Source organism: Schistocerca americana, chromosome 8 (genome assembly GCF_021461395.2).
Source record: "Schistocerca americana isolate TAMUIC-IGC-003095 chromosome 8, iqSchAmer2.1, whole genome shotgun sequence".
NCBI classification, from domain to species: domain Eukaryota; kingdom Metazoa; phylum Arthropoda; class Insecta; order Orthoptera; family Acrididae; genus Schistocerca; species Schistocerca americana.
The window spans coordinates 45,668,819-45,693,691 of record NC_060126.1 but is presented as its reverse complement, the minus strand read 5'-3'; the positions used below and the strand labels follow the sequence as shown (position 1 = coordinate 45,693,691).

The window sequence follows — 24,873 nt, the reverse complement described above, 5'->3', positions numbered from 1 at the left end:
TTTCCGCTCCCGGGATTGGAATGACTCCTTACCCTCTCCCTTAGAACCCACTTCCTTTCGTCTTCCCCTCTCCTTCCCTCTTTCCTGATGAGGCAACAGTTTGTTGCGAAAGCTTGAATTTTGTGTGTATGTTTGTGTTTGTTTGTGTATCTATCGACCTGCCAGCGCTTTTGTTCGGTAAGTCACCTCATCTTTGTTTTTTTATATATATATATATATATATATATATGGAAACATTCCACACGGGAAAAATATATCTAAAAACAAAGATGGTGTGACTTACCAAACGCATGCGCTGGCACGTCGATATGTCTGCTTGTGTCTGTATATGTGTGGATGGATATGTGTGTGTGTGCGCGAGTGTATACCCGTCCTTTTTTCTCCCTAAGGTAAGTCTTTCCGCTCCCGGGATTGGGTAAGTCTCATCATCTTTGTTTTTAGATATATTTTTCCCATGCGGAATGTTTCAACACAGATGATGTGACTTACCGAACGAAAGTGCTGGCAGGTTGATAGACACACAAACATACACACGAAATTCAAGCTTTCGCAACAAACTGTTGCCTCATCAGGAAAGAGGGAAGGAGAGGGAAAGACGAAAGGATGTGGGTTTTAAGGGAGAGGGTAAGGAGTCATTCCAATCCCGGGAGTGGAAAGTCTTACCTTAGGGGGAAAAAAGGACAGGTATACACTCGCGCAGACACACACACATATCCATCCGCACATACACAGACACCTTAGGGGGAAAAAAGGACAGGTATACACTCGCACACACACACACATATCCATCCGCACATACACATGGTGTCTGTGTATGTGCGGATGGATATGTGTGTGTGTCTGCGCGAGTGTATACCTGTCCTTTTTTCCCCCTAAGGTAAGTCTTTCCGCTCCCGGGATTGGAATGACTCCTTACCCTCTCCCTTAAAACCCACATCCTTTCGTCTTTCCCTCTCCTTCCCTCTTTCCTGATGAGGCAACAGTTTGTTGCAAAAGCTTGAATTTCGTGTGTATGTTTGTGTTTGTTTGTGTGTCTATCGACCTGCTTGATGATGTGACTTACCAAACGAAAGTGCTGGCAGGTCAATAGACACACACACAAAATTCAAGCTTTCGCAACAAACGGTTGCTTCATCAGGAAACATCCTTTCGTCTTTCCCTCTCCTTCCCTCTTTCCTGATGAAGCAACCGTTTGTTGCGAAAGCTTGAATTTTGTGTGTGTGTTTGTGTTTGTTTGTGTGTCTATCGACCTGCCAGCACTTTCGTTTGGTAAGTCACATCGTCTTTGTTTTTAGATATTTTTTTCCTATGTGGAATGTTTCCCTCTTAGCAAAAGTTTATAGGGCAAAGATGAGACATGTGGCTGAAAGTTTTTTACTTCTTACCTTTATCTCGGTGTGTTGGAAAAACCTTGCACTAAATGATGGAACTAATAACAGCATTTGCTATTTCCAAAGCCATCTTCAAAAACATTGTCCAAAGCAGGTTATGCATTCAAACAATTGCTAACTTTAATTTCACATAGTTCAGTACAATCGGTTTTAAAAATTTTGAAAATATACATAACATTAAGTTTCAAAATTAAAGACTTCTGCTTTCCTTAAACTGATTTTCATGTTAAAATAAAAAATTGGAACATGAAGATGAAATTTTGATTGTTCCTGTCTGCACCTCAATGCCTCCTGTGTGTCATGGGTAGCAGTCTGTCATTACATAATCTTGATTTTCATGTTACCTGTTCTTGCTGGTTGACTGGTACTGATTTTTTGGTCTACTTTCGTATTGCATGATGACACTTGTTATTTAGTCTTTTCTTGTCCATTGTAGATAATAATGCATCATGAGAAACTCTTGAGGTTGCTTCATTTTCAGTGACCATAAGCATGTTAGATTTATTATTTTTTGAAGTTGAAAATGTCTGTCGTTCTTTCCATTTACTGTTTTTTTTCCTATAATTACAGTCATTTGAAAGGGATTTTCATTCACAAAAGATTTGTATGTAAAACATCCTTGGTTTTCTTGCCGCATCAGTTCGGAATAAAATCTCAAGCTTCCGGCGATAGCCTCCAACGCCATCGTCAGGACTGTCTTCACTGCTGCTGTTGTGGCCTTATATAGTCTGTGGAAGGCTTCTGATTGGTCAGCTTGTGATTGGTCAGTTTTTGATAGGTCGACGATTACGTACTGCTGTCACAGACGGCGTCAATGTCTGTGCTGGTGGTGCCACTGCTTCTGTGGGAACGTAAACCCTGCAAGGAATGTGTCTGCTGCTTCTCTGCTTCGAGCACTCGTTTCCATGCACCGTTCAGATAGTATCTATCGAGTTCTTCTCTCTCATTCTTATTTCAACAGCCTCCTTAATAACAGAATGCCAGTATGTGGAGGCATGGGACAAAATTTTTGTTTCATAAAACAGTATTTTTTGTTTGTTTGTGAGGCTGTGCTCTGCAATTGCCAATTTCTCCAGTTCTCTATTATTAATATGCTGTTGGTGTTCTGCACAGTGGTCGGAAATGGTATGAATGGTCTGACCTAGATAATTGCTTCCACTCTCACGGGGGATATTATAAATTCCAGGGATCCTGAGGCTGAGACTGTTATTAATAGGGTGCACCAACTCTTTAATTTTCTTAGGAGGATGAAAAATCGATCTTATACCCCGTCCATCCAGGACTCTTCCTGTTTTGCTGGATGTAGCATGACAAAAAGGAAGAACGGCAATTAGTGTTTCATCCTGTGAGTGTGTAGCATTTTCATGTTTCACGCTGCCTCCATATTGCATGCACCATAGCCATTCTTTCAGAACACGTACTTCAGATGGTTAATTTCGGACTTCAAGTGGTTCCCATCAGAAAGAGTTTTTGCTTGATATACTATCGTGTTCAAAACAACTCTCTTCTGCGCAGGATGATGGAAACTCTGAGCATTAAGGTATAAATTGGTACGCATCAGCTTACAGTATGCAGAGTGACTGAGACGCCTTTCAGCCTGTCGTTCTACTAAAACGTCTAAGAATGGCATTCTTGTTGGTGGCTCTTTTTCCACCGGAAACTATAAAGTTGTTCTGGCTTGTGATGAAAACCACCTGCTTCTTGTATGGTAATAAATTTTATAAAATGATGGACAGTATGGCGATGGGCTCTCCGTTGTCTTTATCATTGGCCAACTTTTTTATGGAGAATTTTGAGGAGCGTGCAGTAAATTCGGCTCCCCTCCGTCCATCCTTATTATATCATTATGTTGACGTTACATTTATGGTCTGGTAATACTGCACAGAAGCACTCTAACACTTCATGGAACACATGAACAGCATGCATCCGAACATGCAGTTCACTGTTGAGATGGAGAAGGAAGGAAGGAAGGAAGGAAGGTTGCCATTTTTAGACATTTTAGTAGAATGACAGGCAGACGGGTGTCTTGGTCACTCTGTGTACCGTAAGCCGACGCATACCAATTTATATCTTAATGCACAGTGTTTCCATCATCCTGTTCAGAAGAGAGCTGTTTTGAACATGTTGGTATATAGAGCAAAAACTCTTTCTGACGAGGACCACTTGAAGTCCGAAATTAACCATCTGAAGTACATATTCTGAAAGAATGGGTATGGTGCACGTGATATAAATGCAGCATTCTCCAAGAAAAGAAAATGTGAAAATGCTGCACACTGACAGGATGAAACACTGATTGCGGTTCTCCCTTTTTTGGCACTATGTCCAGCAAAATAAGAAGACTCCTGGGCAGACGGGGCACAAGACAAATTTTTCGTCCTCATAAGAAAATTAAGGAGATGATGTGCCCTATTAAGGACAGTCTCAGCCTCAAGGTCCCTGGAATTTATAATATCCCCTGTGGGTGTTGAAGCAGTTATATAGGTCAGACTATTTGTACCATTTCCGACCACTGTGCAGAACACCAACAGCATTTAGAAATAGAGAACTGGAGAAATCGGCAATTGCAGAGCACAGCCTCACGAACAAACATAAAAAGCTGTTTGATGAAACAAAAATTTTGTTCCATGTCTCCACATACTGGCATTCTGTTATTAAGGAGGCTGTTGAAATAAGAATGAGAGAGAAGAACTTTAACCGTGATTGAAGATACTATCTAAGTGGTGCATGGAAATGAGCACTTGACGCAGAAAAGTAGCAGAAACATTCCTTGCAGGGTTTATGTTCCCACGAAAGTGGTGGCACCAGCAGTGCAGACATTGACACCATCTGCGACAGCAGTACAAAATCGCTGACCAATCACGAGCTGACCAATCACGAGCTGACCAATCAGAAGCCATCCACGGGCTATATAAGGCTACCACAGCAGCAATGAAGACAGGCAGTTGCTCCTTACGATGACAATGGAGGCTATCGTTGATAGCTTGAGATTTTACCCCAAACTGATATGGCAAGGAAATCGAGAATGTTTTACATATCCGTGTGGTTGCAAAAGACTTCGTTATCATATCTTACAAAAGATTTGGTACTTTCACTGTTTACATGCTGTGGCTTCTAGCATGTTGGTTTTGTATGAAACTTTTGTCCACTTTCCAGAAACAAACAAGAGTTTTGCAGTACTTCTACCCGACATTTCGAGATGTCCATATCTAGAATTACTGAATAGCCAGCAGTACAGCACAGTGGTACAGCAGTGCAGCATCAAGGCTGCTTTTCAAATAAAGTATTTTTTTCTTGGCAGATAGCTACTACTCTTCAGACATAATGTCAGTAAACATATGTTTGTTTACATGTCTTAATCTCTGAGTCGTAAAATTCATATTCTGCAGCCATTCAGTGAACTGTAATAGCCAGTTTTGTTTTGGTCATACAAGAATTTATATTCTGCCAATCTTTCTCTGATTTTATACAGTATTCACAGGTTCTTCTGTCACTATAAACAAGGAACACCTCATATCCAATTTTGGTTGTGCAGGAATTTATATTCTGCCAATATTTCTTTGATTTTATGCAATGTTTACAGTTTCTGTCATTATATACAAGATGCACCTCTTATCAGTACCCTGATTAACAAAAAAATTGAAAGAGACCAGATGTATCTTAAACCATAATTATGCTGTAATTATTTATTACTAACACGAAACACAGATCATTTAAGAAAGTAATGAAACCATCTTGAAATTGTGTGGCATAACATGCATCTTGTTGTGGTGATAGGAGTGTTTGTTTGGGTGTCTGTGTGGCTATGTGTGTGAATACGTGTACTATTTATAGGAAAATAGCTAGTGCTCGACAACTAGTATGAATTCTGTTTTCTGTCATGTCAGTGTGTGCCACGCATTTATCTGCTATAGGTGAGCCTTTTCCTTATTTTACATATTTCTATCTCTTGCATCAAAGTAATGTACAACAGCCACAACAAGCTGTTAAAAGGTTTTGTTTTATTACTTGCAAACTAGTTTCAACCTAAGGGTCACCATCTGGCAGAATTTTTAGTTTTTTTTCCTGTGTTTATAATGTTGAAAAGGAATCCACAATTTCTTATTGCTGTGTGAATATGTGACCCTTGCTTGTAGCGTGACACAAACACAAGTGTCTGCATCAGTTCATACAGTTTTGTTGCTCTCATCTCTCCTGAAAATGTCTCTAGCACAATTGCTGTAAGTTTGTCAGTGTATCTCACATGTGTAGAAACTAGCCGGCCAGTGTGGCCGTGCGGTTCTAGGCGCTTCAGTCTGGAACCGCGTGACCACTACGGTCGCAGCTTCGAATCCTGCTTCGGGCATGGATGTGTGTGATGTCCTTAGGTTAGTTAGGTTTAAGTAGTTCTAAGTTCTAGGGGACTGATGATCACAGATGTTAAGTCCCATAGTGCTCAGAGCCATTTTAACCATTTGTAGAAACTACTTTTGCAACTATCTTCTGATTTGCAGCTGGTGAAGACAGACCACTAATAGTCTTCCTTGTTGACTTCACTATTTTTCCTTGGCAATCTCACGTGCTCTTCGTACGGCGACATTGGCATCATAGCCTCTATGCCGTGTGGGGTAACCACGTGGTCTAAGGTGCCTTGTCACTGTCCGCGTGGCTCCTCACGTCGGAGGTTTCAGACCTCCCTCGGGCGTGTGTGTGTGTGTGTGTGTGTGTGTGTGTGTGTGTGTGTGTGTGTGTTTTGTCCTTAGCGTAGAGTTAGTTTAAGTTAGCTTAAGTAGTGCATCAGTTTAGGGACCAGTGATCTCAGTAGTTTGGTCCCATAAGGCCTTACCACAAATAGTCTCTCTCAGACAGAAGTTCTTGGGTTGGATTATTTAGCCCTTCAAAGTGAGCCAGTATTCCTTGTGGTCTCATCTGATAATATCTTTATTACGTTTCTGTAATTTTATGACCTTCATACTAAATGCAGGTACTTAGATCGTTTCATTCCTGTGTTTGCTTTTCACACTTTTGAGATCCCAGCATTGTATCTTGTGCTATTGTTAGTTGTGAATGATAAAGGAATGTAGTAGTGGAAGAAGCAGTGGTGTCAAGAACTACCGATGTTTATGAGCAACCGAGAAGTTGTACAGTGCAAGATGGTGGGCTGGTAGGTACAGCATCAGCATGGGGTGCTGTTGGGTGGGGGAGGGGTGGGGTCAATTTTTTTACTTCAACTGTTTCAAAGCTTGTGCCGTCTCTCTGCTGTGATTTACAGAATGTAAATTCCACCAAGATCAAACAAAATTAGCATTATAGTGCACTTAATGGCTGTAGAATATGTACTTAACATCACAGAGATCAAGACACTAATGTGATGTACTCTTTGTCAGCGTTATATTGAAAGAATAATAGATGTCTGTCTAAAAACAATGACTTTAATTGTTAGCTGAAAAGCAGCCTTGACATTTGTGAAGTTGTAATGCTGGATATTCAGCTTTTCTAGATATGGACATCTCAAAATTTCTGGTAAGAAAAACTGAGTTAAATAAAATAAAGTTCTGCAAAATTATTGTCTGTTTCTGAAAAGTGGACATAAATTAGATACAAAAATTGTATTCTGGAAGTACATACTGATGTAAACAGTAAAAGTAACAAAACTTTTGTAAATGAAAATCCCTTTCAGATGATTTTAATAAAGGGCTGTGAAAGTACAACAAGCAGTTTCAAATCACACTGAAAGAAAAAGGAACAGTAGGAGCAAAACTCGACAAACACTACCAGCTTTAGAAAAATAAGAAATAGATTGTGACTATTGTTGCGGGCACTGCAGTGATCTTGAGAGTTTCTTATGGTGCAGTATAAGCTACTATGGACAAGAAATATTAAATAATCATTGTCATCATGGAGCACAAAAGCAAACCTAAAATCACTGTCATCCAACAAAATTAGGTTGTTGCAGATAGTTAAAGGCAGAACACAGCCACCAGATATCAAAGTAAAAGTGGTCAAAATATAACCCAGACAGTGAGGATAGTTGCGAAATTCCATGAAGGGACTTCCACGAATTGTGGCGTGACGACACCATTAATAAGCGGAACAAATGATGTAACAGGAAACAAAACAAAAAATTTGCTAATAGTGCTCAAGGAGGATAGGTTCGGCCAAGAAGCACCAGTGTGAGTCTTTTCTCTGTTCCACATCATCATGACATACCAGAATGAAAGTGCGTAAATAAAGAGGTGGAAAGTGCAAATAGAAACAAAATGTGTGCATGAGATTTAAAAATATAGCACTTCAACATAAGCTGCATAGTGTAACGTGCCACCTGTTTCATGGCTTTAACTTTAGTAGCTGCAGTAATATTGCAGAATCAAACCAAAGCATATATTGGTTTTATTTTTATAACAAATAATCTAATGTGGATATGAATGTGGGTTCGCTGTTGTACAGCTCAAGTGTGTTCTTAACACATGTATGTGCACAATTGTATTAAACTAGCTCTATTTTTATGAATGTATAAAATACCAGTAGTAGTAGGCTTTCTTAACCCTTGAAGAAATGATTTAGACATTGGGCATTTAAAAAAAAGGCATAATTAAATATCCAATCCATGTGTCTGCAGAAAGTGTGTGTGTGTGTGAGTGAGCGAGCGAGCGAGCGAGCGAGCGAGCGAGCAAGTGTGTGTGTGAGTAAGTGTGTGTGAAAACCTAACTGTTATTTGTCCCTTTTCTGCTTTTAATTATTCTTAAACACAACAGTTAATGCCATCTGACCACAGAATAATGTTAGCTGAACTTCATTATTTTTTTGACTGTTACCTCAACAATAGGATTAGGCTCTCTCTTCCCTTTTATTATTTTGTGAACAAATTCACCACAGTGAATATTTCAGTAATTTTTTTCTATGCTGCATGAACTGCCATCCAACAAACTTTCCTGGACATAATTCAATGACGATCTTTGCAGCCTCTTTCACTTCCTAAAAACCTGCATTCAGCAAGAAACTTGATTGACTAATCAGCTCAAACACTACCATTCTTGTAGGTGAAAAGTGCAGGATATCATACAACAAAGTGGTACTGTATTCATGTTTAATCAGAATCCCAGTTTATTCACTTTATGATATAAAATGTTAGATCACAAAATCCAAGTTTATCGGATTTTGTCCATGAGGTGAGTGAAGTACTGTATCTAGTAATTATTTAAAAGCTCAGTCAGCAGGATACCGGGCCAAAACCTGTGTCAGAAAGTAAATAAGGTTATTTCTTTTACAGCATAATAAGCAGCGAAGTTAACTGGTGTTACTTACCGTCAAATTCCCCATCTCCGGTTGCCACCCCTCCTACCACAATGAACTCCATCTGTTCAGATTGTGCCAATCTGTAGTCCTCACCAACATAGTCCTGGGAAATCATATTAACCAAGCCCAAACCTCTGTGCAGTACCTTCTATCCCTCCGCAGAATTCTCCTGCTATGCAATTCCAAATTCCTGGAACCCACAACACACATTGAAACTCTTGCCCACCAGGAACTAGAGCAATATGCACAATGCCACCTGAGAAAGCTGTCTGCCCTGTTGACTTCCTACTCCCGCCTTGGAGTACAACTGTCCACCCCCTCAACAACAACCTCCAAACCTCCTCCATGTCCCCTCATAGCTGACAAACCTACTACATTTACCCCACCCTCCAAAGCGCCGTCCCACCCCCACACAGAATCTCGAATCTAAACAGACCCAAAACACAGTCATGAACCGTTACTCCAGAAGCCTTAGCCCCACAGAAATATCAGTCCTTTCCAAAGGCTTCATCTTTTGCCCCACTCCCAAATTCAATCATGCAGGACTTGTTAAAGACCTTCTCTCCTTCTCCTGGTCCCTATGGTGGAAACACTTTTGCGCCACCAACCCTAACAATCAGACTCAACCAAAGACCAATGCTGAACCCTGCCTAACTCAGTTTACTCCTCCATTCAACCGTTAACATTCCAAAATTTCTTAACCTCAAACCTAGCCTCACCATCATTCCCCAAGTTCCTCAACATGCTAACTAACCTTACATCCACAGAAAGAACTACACTCCACCATCTAAAAACTGATCCTGACCTTATAATCCTACTTAAGGATAAAGGCTCCATCACTGTCATTCTGAACCACAAGAAGTATCAGGCAGAAGGTCTCCACCAGCTGTCAGATACCTCCACCTACAAACCTCGCCACAATGACCCCATTCCAGAAATCCAGCGGGATCTGCAGTCACTCCTCAAATTCTTCAGGTCATCCCAGAACTTCTCCCAGGAGTCCCTCTCTCTGCTCACCTCTACCACTCCCAGCACTCCTACTTTCTCCATGCTTCCTAAAGTCCATAAATCCAACCATCCAGGACACCCCATTGTGGCCAGCTACTGTGCCCCCACTGAGAGAATCTCTGCTCTCATAGACCAACACCTTCAACCTATTACTCACAACCCACTCTCCTATATAAAAGATACCAACCGTTTCCTCCACTGACTCTACACATTTCCTGTCCCTTTACCACCCTGTGCCGTGCTCATGACTATTAATGCCACCGTCCTTTACACTAACATCCCTAATGCACATGGCCTTACTGCTATTGAACACTACCTTTCCCAACACCCGAAGGACTCGAAACCAACAACTTCCTTCCTAGTCGCCATGACCAACTATATCCTCATCCACAATTACCACTCCTTTGAAGGCATTTCCTACAAATAAATCCGGGGTATGGCTATGGGCACCCACATGGCACCATCCTATGCCAACCTATTCATGGGCCATCTAGAGGAATCCTTCCTGAACACTCAAAATCCTAAACCCCTCATCTGCTTCAGATTCATTGATGACATCGTTGCAGTTTGGATTGAGAGTGAGGACACCCTATCCACATTCTTCCAGAACCTCAACTTCTCCTCCATTTGCTTCTCCTGGTCCTACTCAATCCAATAATCCACCTTCCTAGATATTGACCTCCACCTCAAAGATGGATATATCAATACCTACATCCGTATCAGACCTACGAACCACCAGCAATACCTCCACTTTGACAGCTGCCACCCGTTCCATACCAAGAAGTCCCTTCCATCAGCCTAGCCACCCGTGGTCATCGCATCTGCAGTAAAGAGCGGTGCCCCTCAAAATATACCAAGGATCTTACTGAAGCCTTCACAAACCTTAATTATCCTCCCAACCTTGTACAAAACAAATCTCCCATGCCTTATCTTTCCAGTCTCGTACCAACTCACAAAGACCCACCGTCTGGCCACAGAGGAGCATTCCCCTCGTAACTCAGTACAGCCCAGGAGTGGAGCAACAGAATACATTCTTTGCCAGGGCTTTGACTATCTCTGACCATAACCTGAAATGAGAAATGTCCTGCCCACTATCTGTCCCACCCCTCCCACAGAGGTATTCCGCCGTCCACTGAATGTACACAGTATACTTGTCCATCCCTACACAACCCCAGCTCCCAACACCTTACCTCTTGGCTCACACCCCTGTGATAGACTTAGATGCAAGACCTGTCCTATACATCCTCCCACGACCACCTACTCCAGTCTGGTCACAAGCAGCACCTATCCCATCAAAGGCTACCTGTGAAGCCAATCATGTGGTCTACAAGCTAAGCTGCAACCACTGTGCTGCATTCTATGTGGGCTTGACAACCAACAGCCTGTGCCATATGGGCCCGTCCCTCTAACACCAGATTTTCTGAATTGTGCAGGTGTGAACTTTCACTGCAATATATCATATGTTCCCGTAACCCTCCTGGCCTCAACCTTCATTAATCCTTATGCTCTCCCATCCAGCCCCTTCTCTTTTCTCATTCCAGCACTACACAGCCCTTATTCCTCCACCACACCCAGTGTTTTTTACTTGTCTCCTTTTCTGCTATCCCCCCACTTATCCCCACCTCTCCGCTCTAACATTCCAACTGCACATAGCTACCCTACCCTCTTTCTATCTCATCCCTGTGTGCTCCCCAACAGGACGTCACTGTCCGTCACCCCTCCCCTACTATCCATCCCCCCTCCTCACCCTAGCCTCTTCCTTAGCCCCACCCACTTGCCACTCCCATCATGCACTGGTGCTGCTGCTCGCAGTGTGGCCTCAGTTGCCTGAGACTGCAGTCGTGTTTGTGAGTTGCGTTTACGTTAGTGTGTGTGTGTGTGTGTGTGTGTGTCATCTAATTTTGACAAAGTCCCTACTGTCTGAAAGCTATATTTGTGACAGTCTTTTTGTTGTGCCTATCTGCGACTTAGCATTTCCACTATATGGTGAGTAGCAACTTTCTGTTTCACAATATCTAAAAATGAAGTCATATTCGGCCTCACATTAGGTGCAATATGATGTGATTCAAAATTAATATTTTCATGTCGCAATAGCAAACTGCAGGAAACTTTACTCTCACAAGTTCAAAAATATTGAAACAAGTAGATCTGGTAGTGATCAGGACATGTAAATGTGTGCGTCTGAATTAATACTGAAAAACTGTTCACTTATAATTGTAACCATATGTAGATCCCCACTGGGAAATCTTGAACTGTTTGTGAGGAATCTGGATTTCTTACTGTGCTATCTGTCAACCAGCGCCAAGCAGTTAATAATCTGTGGCGACTTTAGTGTAGATTTTCTAAAGGATTCTAATGGGAAAAATGACATGGGAACCTTATTTGGATTGTACAATTTGATCTCAGTAATTAACTCTTTTGCTGCTGTCGGCTTGTATATACGTCCTGACGTCCTGTTACAACATTCCCCATGTGTTTTGGATGTGCATATGCAAACTGCTAGAGTTCTTCTACAGTGCTGTGGACGTCTGAATGTGTCCTGAGCTGCCAACCTCTCACATACTGCTTGATGAATAAAGGAGTCTGAAGTATTTATCATACAATATATATTTGTCTCATTGCATCCAAAAATTTGCAAAAAAAAAACCTCATTTCAATGTCTTGAATTGTTTATGAGATATGATGATTGTTACGACCACACGATTCATGAAGCACAAGGACATGAATGGGTGTGTCGTTTGTGACTGTCCTTCTCATATAAAGCCCAATAGCTTGAAAACAAAATGAATTATCCTTCTGCTCTCAGTTTTAAATAAAATTTTGACATCATCTACATTTCATTCACTGCAATGTGTGAGCGAAAATCAAGCATACATTAAGTTACTGCAATATGTTTTTACCTCTACAACCTCTTTAATATTTCGTGTAATGTTTTACTTAATTTGATGCAGTGAAGTAAGTATGATGGATAACGAAAAGAAATTCAGTTCTTTATCAAGTGAAGATATCATGCAGTAAGATGTGCAAAAATCCAAATTTTTCAACTAATAGTTTTCGATAAATTGTATGATAAGTATTTCACATCAGCGTAAATGCTGTCTCTCAGCACAAACAGAAATATAAGAAATGGTAAACAATGTTCTTAAAAGTATCATTGACTTGTTCTCCTTGAATGGTCTCACCCTCAGTTTTAAAAAGTCACAACATACATACTCAGTTCTGCACATCTAGGATACTATATCAGTGATAAATGTAGCAGATAGTGAGGAGGTAATAAATAGGGTGGGGAACTTAAAAATTCGTGGATATCCGTATTGATGAGAATTTGAATTAGAAAAACCACGCTTTGAACACCTTAAACAACTTAGTTCAGCCATATTTGCACTTTGAATCACTGCAAATCTTGGGGAAAGGCAAATCAGTAAGTTGAAATATTTTGCATATTTTCATTCAGTAATATCATTTGGAATAATGTTGTGGGGTAACTCATCTTAAGAAAGAAAGTCTTCATTGCTCAGAAATGTGCTGTAAGAATAATATGTGTGCTCACATATGATCGTTTTGTACGAAGTTGTTTAAGGAGTTGGGCATTTGACTATTGCTTTGCAGTATATTTGTTCCCTCATGAGAGTTGTAAATAAACTACTACAGCTCAAAAGGAACAATGAAGTTTATAATTACAACACCAGAAGGAAAAATGACATTAATTACTCCACATTAAGGTTGTCTTCAGCATGAAAACGGGTGCACAATGCTGCACCAAAACTTTTTGATCACTTACGTAGGATATAAAATGTCTAGGAGACAGCAAAGTGAAATTTGAAAACAGAGTCAAAAAGTTTTTCATTGACAACTCCTATTCTATTGAAGAATTTCTGTAGTAATGTGTAAAAGGTGTGGGGTAGGTATTACTAACTCACTTCTGTGTATTTCTCTCTCTCTCTCTCTCTCTCTCTCTCTCTCTCTCTTTCTCTCTCTAAGAGGGGAAAAAAACCTTACAAATGTTCTGCATGTAGCCATATTTATAAATTAATTTGCAATGTGAATGTAAAATGACTCTTTTGACACATTACGATTTACCATGTAAAATGATGCAGGGAATATGAAACTAACTAACTACAGTAACTCACTCTCTAAAAGCAGTAACTGAAACATTTTAAAAAATAGCAGGCTCTCAGTCTTGATTATGAGAATAAATGTATTTCAAATAAGTTACAGTATGTTCCAGCATCCAGTCAGTGACAAGTGTTTCTTTTCATTACAATTGCAAACAGTCTGTCTGCATCTGATCTCTCTGTTAATCATCATCATCATTTAACAGTGAAAAATGCTTTTAATGTCCATCTACAGACTCCCCCTATCATAACTCCAGAAAAGTCCAGAACAATCCTTTATAACTCTCAAAGCACCCAAATTAATAATTATCTTATTGTTACATATCTAAAGCAAAGAGCCTTATTTATTAATGATAATATTATGTAAAGGATAGATTGCTACTACTTGTTGCAGACAGATGCAATGATGAGACTGCTATGCATTTAAGCTTTCCGCTACCAAAAGGCCTGCTTTTGAAGTGGAAAACGAACACACACACACACACACACACACACACACACACACACACACACACACACAAAACAAAACAAAACAAAACAAAAAACATGAACGCTGTCTGTGGCCACTGTGGCCGGAAAACAGGGGCCAGACAGTGGCCCTGTGTGTGTGTGTGAGTTGTGCTTGTGTGAATGTGTGTTTTTTCTATTTCAGAAGATCACTTGGATGAAAGTTTAAAAGTATAGCAATCTTTTTGTTGTGGCTGTCTGTGATTCAACATCTCCTCTGTATGTGAGCAGTGATCTGCCATTTTTGTTATTGTTATTTCATCCTGGACTTCCCATTTCTTGTCATTTCTGTGGTTTATTAAAGCTGTGGAACATAGCCAGCAGAAACTGCTTTAGAAATTGTTTAACAATGCTTTAGATATTAATGCACATTATTACCAACATTTTTCTTTCTAAAAGACATCCCTGAGCATGATTGTAACACCTGATCTAGAAGCAATCTGTGTTCAGAGCTACACATTCATAGGGACAAAATTAAAATGTTTGGTTGATTTGTGTTACTGTTTCAATAACATAATAATTCATAACTTTAAACAATGGAAACACCAGGTTGTAATATCAACAATGTAAGGAAAATGAAAGATTGATACTGACCACAAAGATGACACGTCAAATTGCAGACAGGCACAACAAAATGACTGTTAGGCATTTAGATTTGGACCAAAGCCTCCTTCAGAAAAGCAAACACACACACACACACACACACACACACACACACACACACACACACTACTCCACATGAGCAAGCACATCTCTCACACACGACTGCTATCTCTGGCAGCTCACACTGGAATTGCCTGTTTGCAACTTGACGTGTTATCTTTATGGTGAGTTTGCAGTCTGTACTTCATAACTTCGTCTTTCCACTTTATAGCCATTAAATTAAAAAAAAAAAAAAAAAAAAAAAAAAATAGGCTAGTGGGAAATGGAGCAGTGTATTTGTCACTTGTGAAACTTTATTAAATGCCCTCTCAGAAAATATGTAGAATGGATAGTTCAGAACCCCACTCATGAAAATGGCAACAGATGACTTGATGTCTTTGAGGGTGTCTACATTGAAACTGGTATCAGAGACTTTGTTGCACTTGTGGCAGCAACGGTTACCAAAGAACAAAGGATAACTAAAACTACCTAGAAAGATATATATGTTCAGTAAACTAAATAAAAAATCAGTAGTGTCATATCTCAATGAGGAACTTGAAACTTTCAGCATAGGTCAGGAGCATATAGAGGAACTACGGCTCAAGTTTAAAAGAATAGTTGACCATGCACTGGATAGATATGCTGCAGTAGAAAAGTTTGTAATTGCAGGGAACAGCCTTCATGGTATACAGTCACTGTAAAGAAACAATGATTATTGCATAATAGGTGTAAGACAAAGCGTAGGGCTATAGATAGAGAGATGCTGAATAAAATGCGTTTGGATGTTGAAAGAGCAATGCATGAAGCCTCAGTGACTACCATAGCTGGCAAATGACATTTCACAAAATCCAAAGAAATTCTGGTCGTATGTAAAGGCTGTTAGTGGCACCAAAGTTAGTGTCCAATCCTTAGTGAATGAGACAGGAACTGAAGGCTTAACTCCATTTCCAAATGTTGCTTTACAAAGGAAAACCCAGGAAAATTGCCCCAATTTAATCCTTGCACCACTGAAAAGATGAATGAAATAAGTATTAGTGTCAATGGTGTTGAGAAACAGCTGAAATCATTAGAACTGAATAAAGCTTCAAGTTCAATTGGAATCATTGTCAGGTTCTGTAGTGAATTTGCAGCTGAGTTAGCCCGTCTTCTAATTGTAGTCTGTTGTAGATCCCTTGCACAAAAAACCTTGCCCAGTTCTTGGAAAAAGGCACAGGTCACACCTGTCTAGAAGAATAGTAGTAGAAGTGATCCACATAACTAACACCCAATATCCTTGACATTGATTATGTTGTAGAATCTTAAAACGTATTCTAAGCTCAAAGTTGATGAGGTATCTTGAACAGAATGACCTCAATGCCAACCAGCATAGTTTTTGAAAACATCGATCATGTGAAATCCGACTCGCACTTTCTCTCACATGACATGCTGAAAGCTTTGGTTCAAGGCAACCAGGTAGATGCAGTGTTTCTTGATTTCTGAAAACCATTTGACTCAGTACCACACCTACACTTATTGTCAAAATTATGATCATATGGGATATCAAATGAAATTTGTGACTGGACTGAGGAATTCTTGGTGTGGAGGACATAGCATGTCATCCTGGATGGAGAGTTGTCATTAGATTTAGAAGGAGCTCCAGCTGTGAGGTGTGAGATTACAGACAATATTGATAGTAAAATCAGGCTTTTTGCAGATGATGCAGTTATCATTAATAAAGTACTATCTGAGAGAAGATGCATAAAAATTCAGTCAGGTCTTGATAAGATTTCAACATGGTGCAGAGACTGGCAACTTGCTCTAAATGTTGAAAAATGTAAAATTTTGCACTTCACATAACGCAAAAATATAGTATCCTATGAGTACAATATCAGTGAGTCACTGTTGCAGTCGGCCAACCCATACAAATACCTGGGTGTCACACTTTGTTGGGGTATGAAACAGAATGATTACATAGGTTCAGTCTTGGGTAAAGCAGGTGATAGACTTTGGTTTATTTGTAGAATAATGGCAAAGGCCAATTAATCTACAAAAGAGATTGCTTAAAAATCACTCGTATGGCCGGTTGAGGAATATTGCTCAAGTGTGTGGTATTCGTACCAGATACGACTGATGAGGGGATTTTGAACGTATACGGAGTAGGGCAGCACGAAGGTCACAGGTTTTTGTAATCTGTGGGAGAGTGTCAGAGAGATACTGGAGGAGTGAACTGGCAGACTCCTGAATACAGGCGTCAGAAAGTGTATTAGCAAAGTTTCAAGAACCAGCTGTAAATGATTACTCTATGGATATTCAACAACCCCCTAAATAGCGCTCACAAGGGGATCGTGAGGACTAGATTAGTGTAATTACTGCATGCACAGAGTCCTTCAATCAATCATTCTTGCCACACTCCATACATGAATGGGACAGGAAGAAACGCTAATAACTGGTACAATGGCACATACTCTCAACCATGTACTTCATGGTGGTTTGCAGGCTATAGATGTAGATGTAAGTGTATATGTAAATCATAGCTTTCATTCCTTATGCCAGAATCCTCTTTACAGGTTCTATGGAGGAAGATTCATGTAATGCAAAAGCTTCAACTATATGCGATTGCAGTCTTTATGGCGTATTTCACTGATGAATTCTTCTCAAGTTATCAGCCGAGTGGTGGCGTCTTGTTGCAACTTTTCAATGAGTTTCGTACCTGTCATCTTCTGGCGAACATGATGGGTATGAAACTCATTGAAATGTTGCGACAAGACGACGCCACCACTCGGCTGATAACCCGAGAAGAATTCAGCAGCTTCAACTATGTTAAGTTATTCAGAAAATTTTAGACATCGCAATGTCAATGTACTTATCAAATTTGTGATATCTGCTCTACAATACACCTCTCTCTATAATTTTTTTTGCTAAAACTAACAAGGAGAAAAATTAAAAATGAGTTTATTACTTTTATCTGTATTTAATGTTGCTGAATGTGTATCTTCACTGACTTCAAACAGATATTATTTTCTTTTTGTAGATCACGTTCATTTTCTGTACCACGGAATCGACCTGCTCGATCCCCTCCACCAAGGCGTCTCGGACGTGAAAGGTCCGGACCACCGATGGATCCGCGTGGACCGCCGCCCAGCCCTCCTCCTATTGTGCGCAAAACTTTGAAGGAGAGGAAGAAAGAACGAGAGAGAGCTAAAGTACGTAAACGGTTTTCTTTGTCTCCAATCTTCTTATTGTTTGTTACAAGGGCTCTGCAGTATTACTAAATGTGATCACTCTTTCTTCAGCCAGTCACGTTTATATGTTGCTCGATGGCTTAGTAGTAAAGTGCCAGACTGAGGATCCAAAGGTCATAGGTTTGATCCTGGGTCAGCCCTGGGATTTATATCTGTCACTTATGAATTTTTTCATCTTGGGCAATCTTCATTAATGAAAAAAGTGGGGAACTGCACAACGTTCATAGTTCAAGGTTAAACTTGTTAATATACTTACATTTAAGAAATTCCTACATTTAACAATTTCCTTCAGTCTTGGTGCATCTGCCACAAGAACAATTTTGTTGGAATTATGTTTTTAATGGACCATTCTTTAGAGAAAAAGGTCAATTTTTAGCAATGAATATGAAACATGTCAAAAATTGAAGCTCCTTTTTTTACAAAATATTCAATATACCTGGGAGGTTTCTCCATTTCAATCAAAAAATAGCATAAACAGCAGTAATTGACCATTGATCCTTTCAGTCTTAAGGTAGATTGTTAGTTTTTTGGTTGATATTTTCGTACTCCATTGTAGCAGATTCAACTAGAGTAGACTGATGTTTTGATGTCTTAGACAATTTTTAGGATTTCATTAAACGGCTGTATGATGGCACACTAAATATTCACTGTACATGGGGGTGTGACAGATATGAAATTTTCTGGCAGATTAGAACTGTGTGCCGGAAAGAGACTCGAACTCGGGACATTTGCCTTTTGTGGGAAAGTGCTCCACTGACTGAGTTCTTGCAAACAACTTGTGACTCATACTCACAGCTTTACGTCCTTCAGTACCTCATCTCCTATTTTCCAAACCAACGGTAGAGTGTTACCCACAAAAGAGCTCTGTTCGAATCCCAATCTGGCATACAGCTGTAATCTGACAGGAAGTACAGTTACATGATTATCAGGCTGTCAAGTATTTATGTCTGTGGATCATTCCCCCCTGCAGGTCCAGGGATTAGAATAGGCCCGAGGTATTCCTGCCTGTCGTAAGAGGTGACTAAAAGGAGTTTCACACGTTTCGTCCTTTATGTGATGGTTCCCTGTAGGGTTTGACCTCCATTTTTCAAAATTTTCCCAAAGAGCGAGGCAATTGGGGAAGGGTGCCTTACATGGTGCATCGTGTCCATCGTGCCCTGAGATCTTCAGCCCACTTTTTCATTGTCTCACTGCAGTCCAGCTCATTCTCCATCACTTGGGCGAGGACGCCTTCCTGGGTGTGTTTTCTACCATGCACTATGCCGTGTCGCTTTTTGCACTGACGATGACCATGGACTTCTTTGCACCTCATATCCAGCACGGTGGCCAGTCCGTTGTGGTGGGGTCTCTGTGTGCTCTGTTGGTTGTAGCCCCCTGACAACACAGGGATCGCTCTACTGATGCCTGCGCCATTAACTCCCCATGTATGCCAAGGAGTAGATGCCCGTCACCATGGGGCATTTGGATTCCCAGCAATGGCCATCCTGCCAGGTGGCCTTTGCTGTGGCTGGGTGGCGCCAGTTGGAGTGGGGAAGGCCTGTGGTCACAGTGGGTGGCATCAGGGCGGATGACGCACAATGAAGTGTACCACATCATGACTTGCTGGGGATCAAATGCCAGCAGTCTCTAAGTATTCCAAGACTCAGTACAATGCAAGGAAGTATGATCCTAAATCGTTCCCCTCCCTGGCCACACCAGGGGAGGAACGTCAGGCTAAGGATGGCTGCAAACATTATTCACACCCGGTACCTTGTGTGTACGAGAACTGATGGGGACTCCTTTGTTTTGATGAAGCTACAGTTTTTTGTAGCTCATTTAGAGGACAAGTTTGGGGAGGTGGAGGGCTTGTCCAAAATGTGATTTGGGTCAGCCTTGCTAAAAACAGCATCCTCTGCCCAGTCACGGACTTCACTCGCTTGTAACAGGTTGGGAGAGGTTTCTATTATCATCATGCCACATAAGAGCTTAAATATGGTCCAGGGTATTATCTTCCACAGGGACCTTCTTTTGCAGTCTGATGATGAGCTGCGCATCAGTTTAGAGCAGCTAGGTGTTCATTTCATGTGGCATGTCCATTGGGGTCCGAGGGATAATCAGGTTGCCACCGGTGCCTTCATCTTGGCCTTCAAGGTTGACACCTTACCTGAGAAGGTCAAGGTGATTGTGTACCGCTGTGATGTCAAACCGTATATCCCTCACCTGATACTGTGCTTTAAGTGCTGGAAGTTCGGCCATATGTCTTCCCACTGTACTTCCAGTGTCACATGTTGAGATTGTGGACATCCATCGCATCCCAATAATCCATGTGCCCCACCTCCCAACTGTGTCAATTGCGGAGAGCATCATTCACCTTGCTCACCAGACTGCATGATTTTACAGAAAGAGAGGAAAATCATGGAATACAAGACCCTGGACCAACTGACCTACACTGAGGCTAATAGAAAAGCCTTCCCCATTGATGCCCCCCCCCCCCCCCCCTCCCGTTGGTCCTGCACCACCTACCTTGGGAGCACTGCCCCCCAAACCATCGGGGACACCAGTCCCCACTTCTCAGGTGGAGAAGCGTAAGTCTTCTTTGGCTCCTCTCACCAGGAAGGGTCCCTTGGGTCACTCCCTTCCCAGGTTTCTGCTAATGGGAAAGATGACACCCACCAGTGGTTGAAGTGCCCAAAAGCAGCTGGTCGTGGGGCTTCACAATCATCCTCAGTCTTGTAGACTCAATCAGTGGAGCTCTCCCAGCCAGAGAAACGAAAGGAGCAGTGAGAAAAGTTGAAAAAGAAGCCCCGTAAGACCAAGGAAATTGTGGTGGCACCCACACCACATCTGCATCTGGGGATAGGGTGGAGATTCCAGCGTCCGCTGAGGACCTAGATGTCGTCGGACCCTCAGACACAATGGATAGAGACTGCTCAGGAACTAAGTCGGTGGCAGCAGGTGATTCTGAGATGTAAACTGCCTCATTGAATGTTCCATGCCTTCTCAGTCTCACGATGATGACATCCTCCAGTGGAATTGCAGCGGTTTTTTCCACTGCCTGGCTGAGCTACGGCAACTGTTAAGCTTTACACCTGCTTTCTGCATTGCCCTCCAGGAAACCCGGTTCCCGGCAATGGGAACCCCTCCCCTCGAGAGCTATAAGGGATAATACAGGAACCGTAGCGACTATAATTGAGTGTCAGGTGGAGTTTGCGTTTATGTCCTAACCTCGGTTTGTAGTTTATGTCCTAACCTCGGTTTGTAGTGAAACTGTGCCCCTTCAAACCCATCTTAAAGCTGTGGCTGTCAGATTAAGGATGATGCAGGAAATATCTGTCTGCAGTGCATATCTTCCTCCAGATGGTGCAGTGCCCCTGAACGTATATGCTGCACTGATTGATCAACTCCCTAAATCTTTCCTACTTTTGGGAGATTTTAACACGCATAACCCCTTGTGACTTTTGGGAGATTTTAACATGCATAACCCCTTGTGGGGTGGCGCCATGCTTACTGGCCGAGGTAGGGAGGTCGAAAATTTACTGTCACAACTCGACCGCTGCCTCTTAAATACAGGTTCCCCCACACATTTCAGTGTAGCACACAGTGATGAATATAGCCACTTTACCCTTGGGGGGGATATAGCTTGGCAGGGGCAGGGGGACAAAGTTATAGGCTTAAAATTTAAGTGATAGCGTTCTAAAGATGTAGCAGTGCTATTAATATTTAAAATTTTTCATGAATAGCTAATATAGAATTAAGTAATATGTAGGTTAAGTACTAAGCTGTTAGGCTAAGCCTAAGTTAATTATATTAGTAATAAAATAATTTTATTGCTTGCAAAAAAACTCACGTTTACATCAAACTAATACGTCGAGGCTTTTTTACAGCATCTCTCTTGATGACGTCATCAATAAAACTTTCTGTTGGCTTGTTGTCCCCTTCAGTTGAAATCTTCACACAAGCTTGGAGCATTTCCTGACCCATTGTATTCCTTAATTTTGTCATCACTCTGTTCATTGTACTATGACCTTTCCACACTGCAAGTCGAAATGGGAATGCACAGTACACATTCAGCGAGTTTCCGTAGTGCTTCGTATCTGATGTCGGCTCTCAGAATGAAAGAAGCAATATAAGAAGACGTATCGTCTATTTTATTACTCACAACGTACCTAAAAGAATGGAAGTCTGCAATAACAGGGTCGACGTTTTTAAGTCCCAAAATCAAGCACAGTTCTTTACAATCATTATCACTAAACTCTAGAAATTTTGTAAAACCTTCAAGATTTGCACTTAGTTCTATCACTTTTATTGCCTTCTCATCAAACCGTTGCTCAATTTCATCAATCATACTTTTAACAAATTTCGTTGCACTTTTCATAGTTTGAATCTTTTCCTCTATGTTCGTGAGTAGCACACCGTTAACTTCTGTTGCATTCTCCTGCAGTTTTTTAATTTTATTAAGAGTTTCATTTTCTGTACTATGTGCATCGCAGTCACAAAGACAGTTGATGTGTCTTAAATGTTCCAGAGTTCCAGAAATAAGTAGAGTGATTTGCGAAATTTTAAGTGATTGTCTCTGCAAAACTTTACATAAGTTTGAGACTGCATTTAACGTATCATCTAAAATCACTAAACCTACAATGAAATTGGAATTCATCATTTCTAACAAAATTCTTCCAGCTTAACTTGTTAAATCCACACCGTCCTTGTTCACATGCCATTATAATGGACTTGTAGGTTAGGAAAATAGCATGAACTGTGTGATAGGTACTTAACCATCAGATGTCAACAGCTTTGAGTATTTTTAAAACAGGTTGCTCTAAAGCAAACTGAATTTCATGCGAAACATTTTCTCGTTTGGAAGAACCATAAAATTAATTAACAACGTGTAATGTGTGTTTTATAATGGGGTGTTTATTCCTAGAGTTGGTGGCAGCAATTGACAAAACATGTTCTCTACAGTGAATATATGGCAGCTTATGGCCCTTCCTCTCTGACAACTGAGCTCTGACTCCTGAGATAGAACCACTAAAATTAGCAGCACCGTCGAAAGAACAAGATAGTAATCTGTCATAAGAAAGTTTTCTTTTCTTTAGTTCAGTATCAGTTGCTGTAAATATGAATTCAGCTGAAGTGCTTTTCAACTCAACGAGACATAAAAACCTTTCCTTTACTTCAAACGATGGAGATGGTGCAACATATCGAACTACTAAAGACAGTTCACTTTGGTTGGAAACATTTGTAGATTCGTCTGCCATTAAAGAAAAATATTTGTCATGGAGAAGTGTTTCATCTTGAAAGTCTGAAGACTCTCCCAAACGAGTCAAAAATTCTGACACAGTATACTTACTAAGATATGTGGACCTTTCGCTCTGAAATTTTAACCACTTTTCAAGATTATTGTCACTTTTTAGTACTACCTTTCGAATTAGAGGTTCATATTTTGTTGTATGGGGTATTTCTTCCTTACTAAGGAAATACAGACTTCAAATTAAAGATATGACAATGCTTGGTGGTTTAAAGCTTTTTCATTTTCATTTTGTTTAAATATCTGTGTATGAATTGGAGCATTTAATTCCTGTAATCTACAATTTTCAAGTGAAACAGCTCTTGCATGTTTTTCTGAGTTGGCGTGCTTTTCTAGTTTTCCCGTGCTTCCGGTAGCTTTTCTAAATTTAGTGAAAGGTACAGAAATGAACACTCCTCCTGTTTTCTGTAGAGTTTCGATTTCGTTTTTTAAATTCATTTCACACCATTTGCAGAATGCCCCACCCCACTCATGATCAAAGTACAACCAATTGTACTTACACTCCCATTTTTGTTGATACTTAATCTCGCGTTCAATTCTTTGTTTAGAATTGCAATTTACAGATGGGCCAGAAATAGCACATTTATCGTTTGAAAACTGTGGAAGGAAAACTGAAGACTTCTTAGACCTACGCAATTCATCGTCACAACCACTAGCACATCTTTCAGTAGGTTCACAGTCGTCTTTGTCTTTTGCAGTACTCTGTCTTTTATTAGAAAAGAAAGAAATTAAAGTTTGTTGTTTCAACATTGTATTTCAGCACTAACAATTCTTTTTATGTTATAAATTGACGAAGATTGCACGTAGTACACTGCATAATCACATCACACTTCCGTAGTAACCTGTTGACTGACTGTTACAACCTTACAACAGTTTCAACAATGCATTGAGTTTTTATACAACAATGAAAGCTTAGATTATACTCATAGAGCAGCATTGCCAAACGTCCCACTCATGGTGGAATGTACCGCTTCTTTAGGCAAAAATTGTGTGTCCCCATTGACACTTTGTAAATCATTGTCAAGTGTACGCAAATATTTGGTTTGAGCTTGGGACTCGTCAATTAGGAAAAATCTATATCCCTATTAAACCTTGGAAATATTCCCAGTAATGCAATTAAAAAATTAAAACAATCTTTTATAACGTCAGATGCTACTTCCTGTTCCGTAGCAATACCCAGGGACATGTTTTGCGACATCAGGTTTATTTTAAGGACAAATAAAGTATAGATACAAGTGGCGGAAAGAATAAAGTTCACAGCGAGGGTGGGCTGCGTAGCTAAGGGATTAGCTTACACGTTAGGCCGATTGGAGGTGCAGTGAGGGAAGACATAAGAGAGGAAAGGCTGACTTATTCCACAATCGGCGTTGCCAACACACCTTGCAATGCTTAGCTTTACCACACACTTACTTATTATACGGCAACTGCTAATT

General features: G+C 40.6%; 1 protein-coding gene across 3 annotated transcripts in view; it reads left to right on the top strand.

The window, feature by feature from the left end:
* LOC124545300 (serine/arginine repetitive matrix protein 1-like) overlaps nt 1–24,873 on the top strand; it is a 184,470-nt gene that overhangs the window by 82,367 nt on the left and 77,230 nt on the right. For all 3 annotated transcript variants that reach the window (XM_047124197.1, XM_047124195.1, XM_047124196.1), the window contains exon 7: nt 17,946–18,117. In XM_047124197.1, the coding sequence (XP_046980153.1) occupies nt 17,946–18,117 (172 nt within the window). The remainder of the gene's footprint in view (nt 1–17,945; nt 18,118–24,873) is intronic.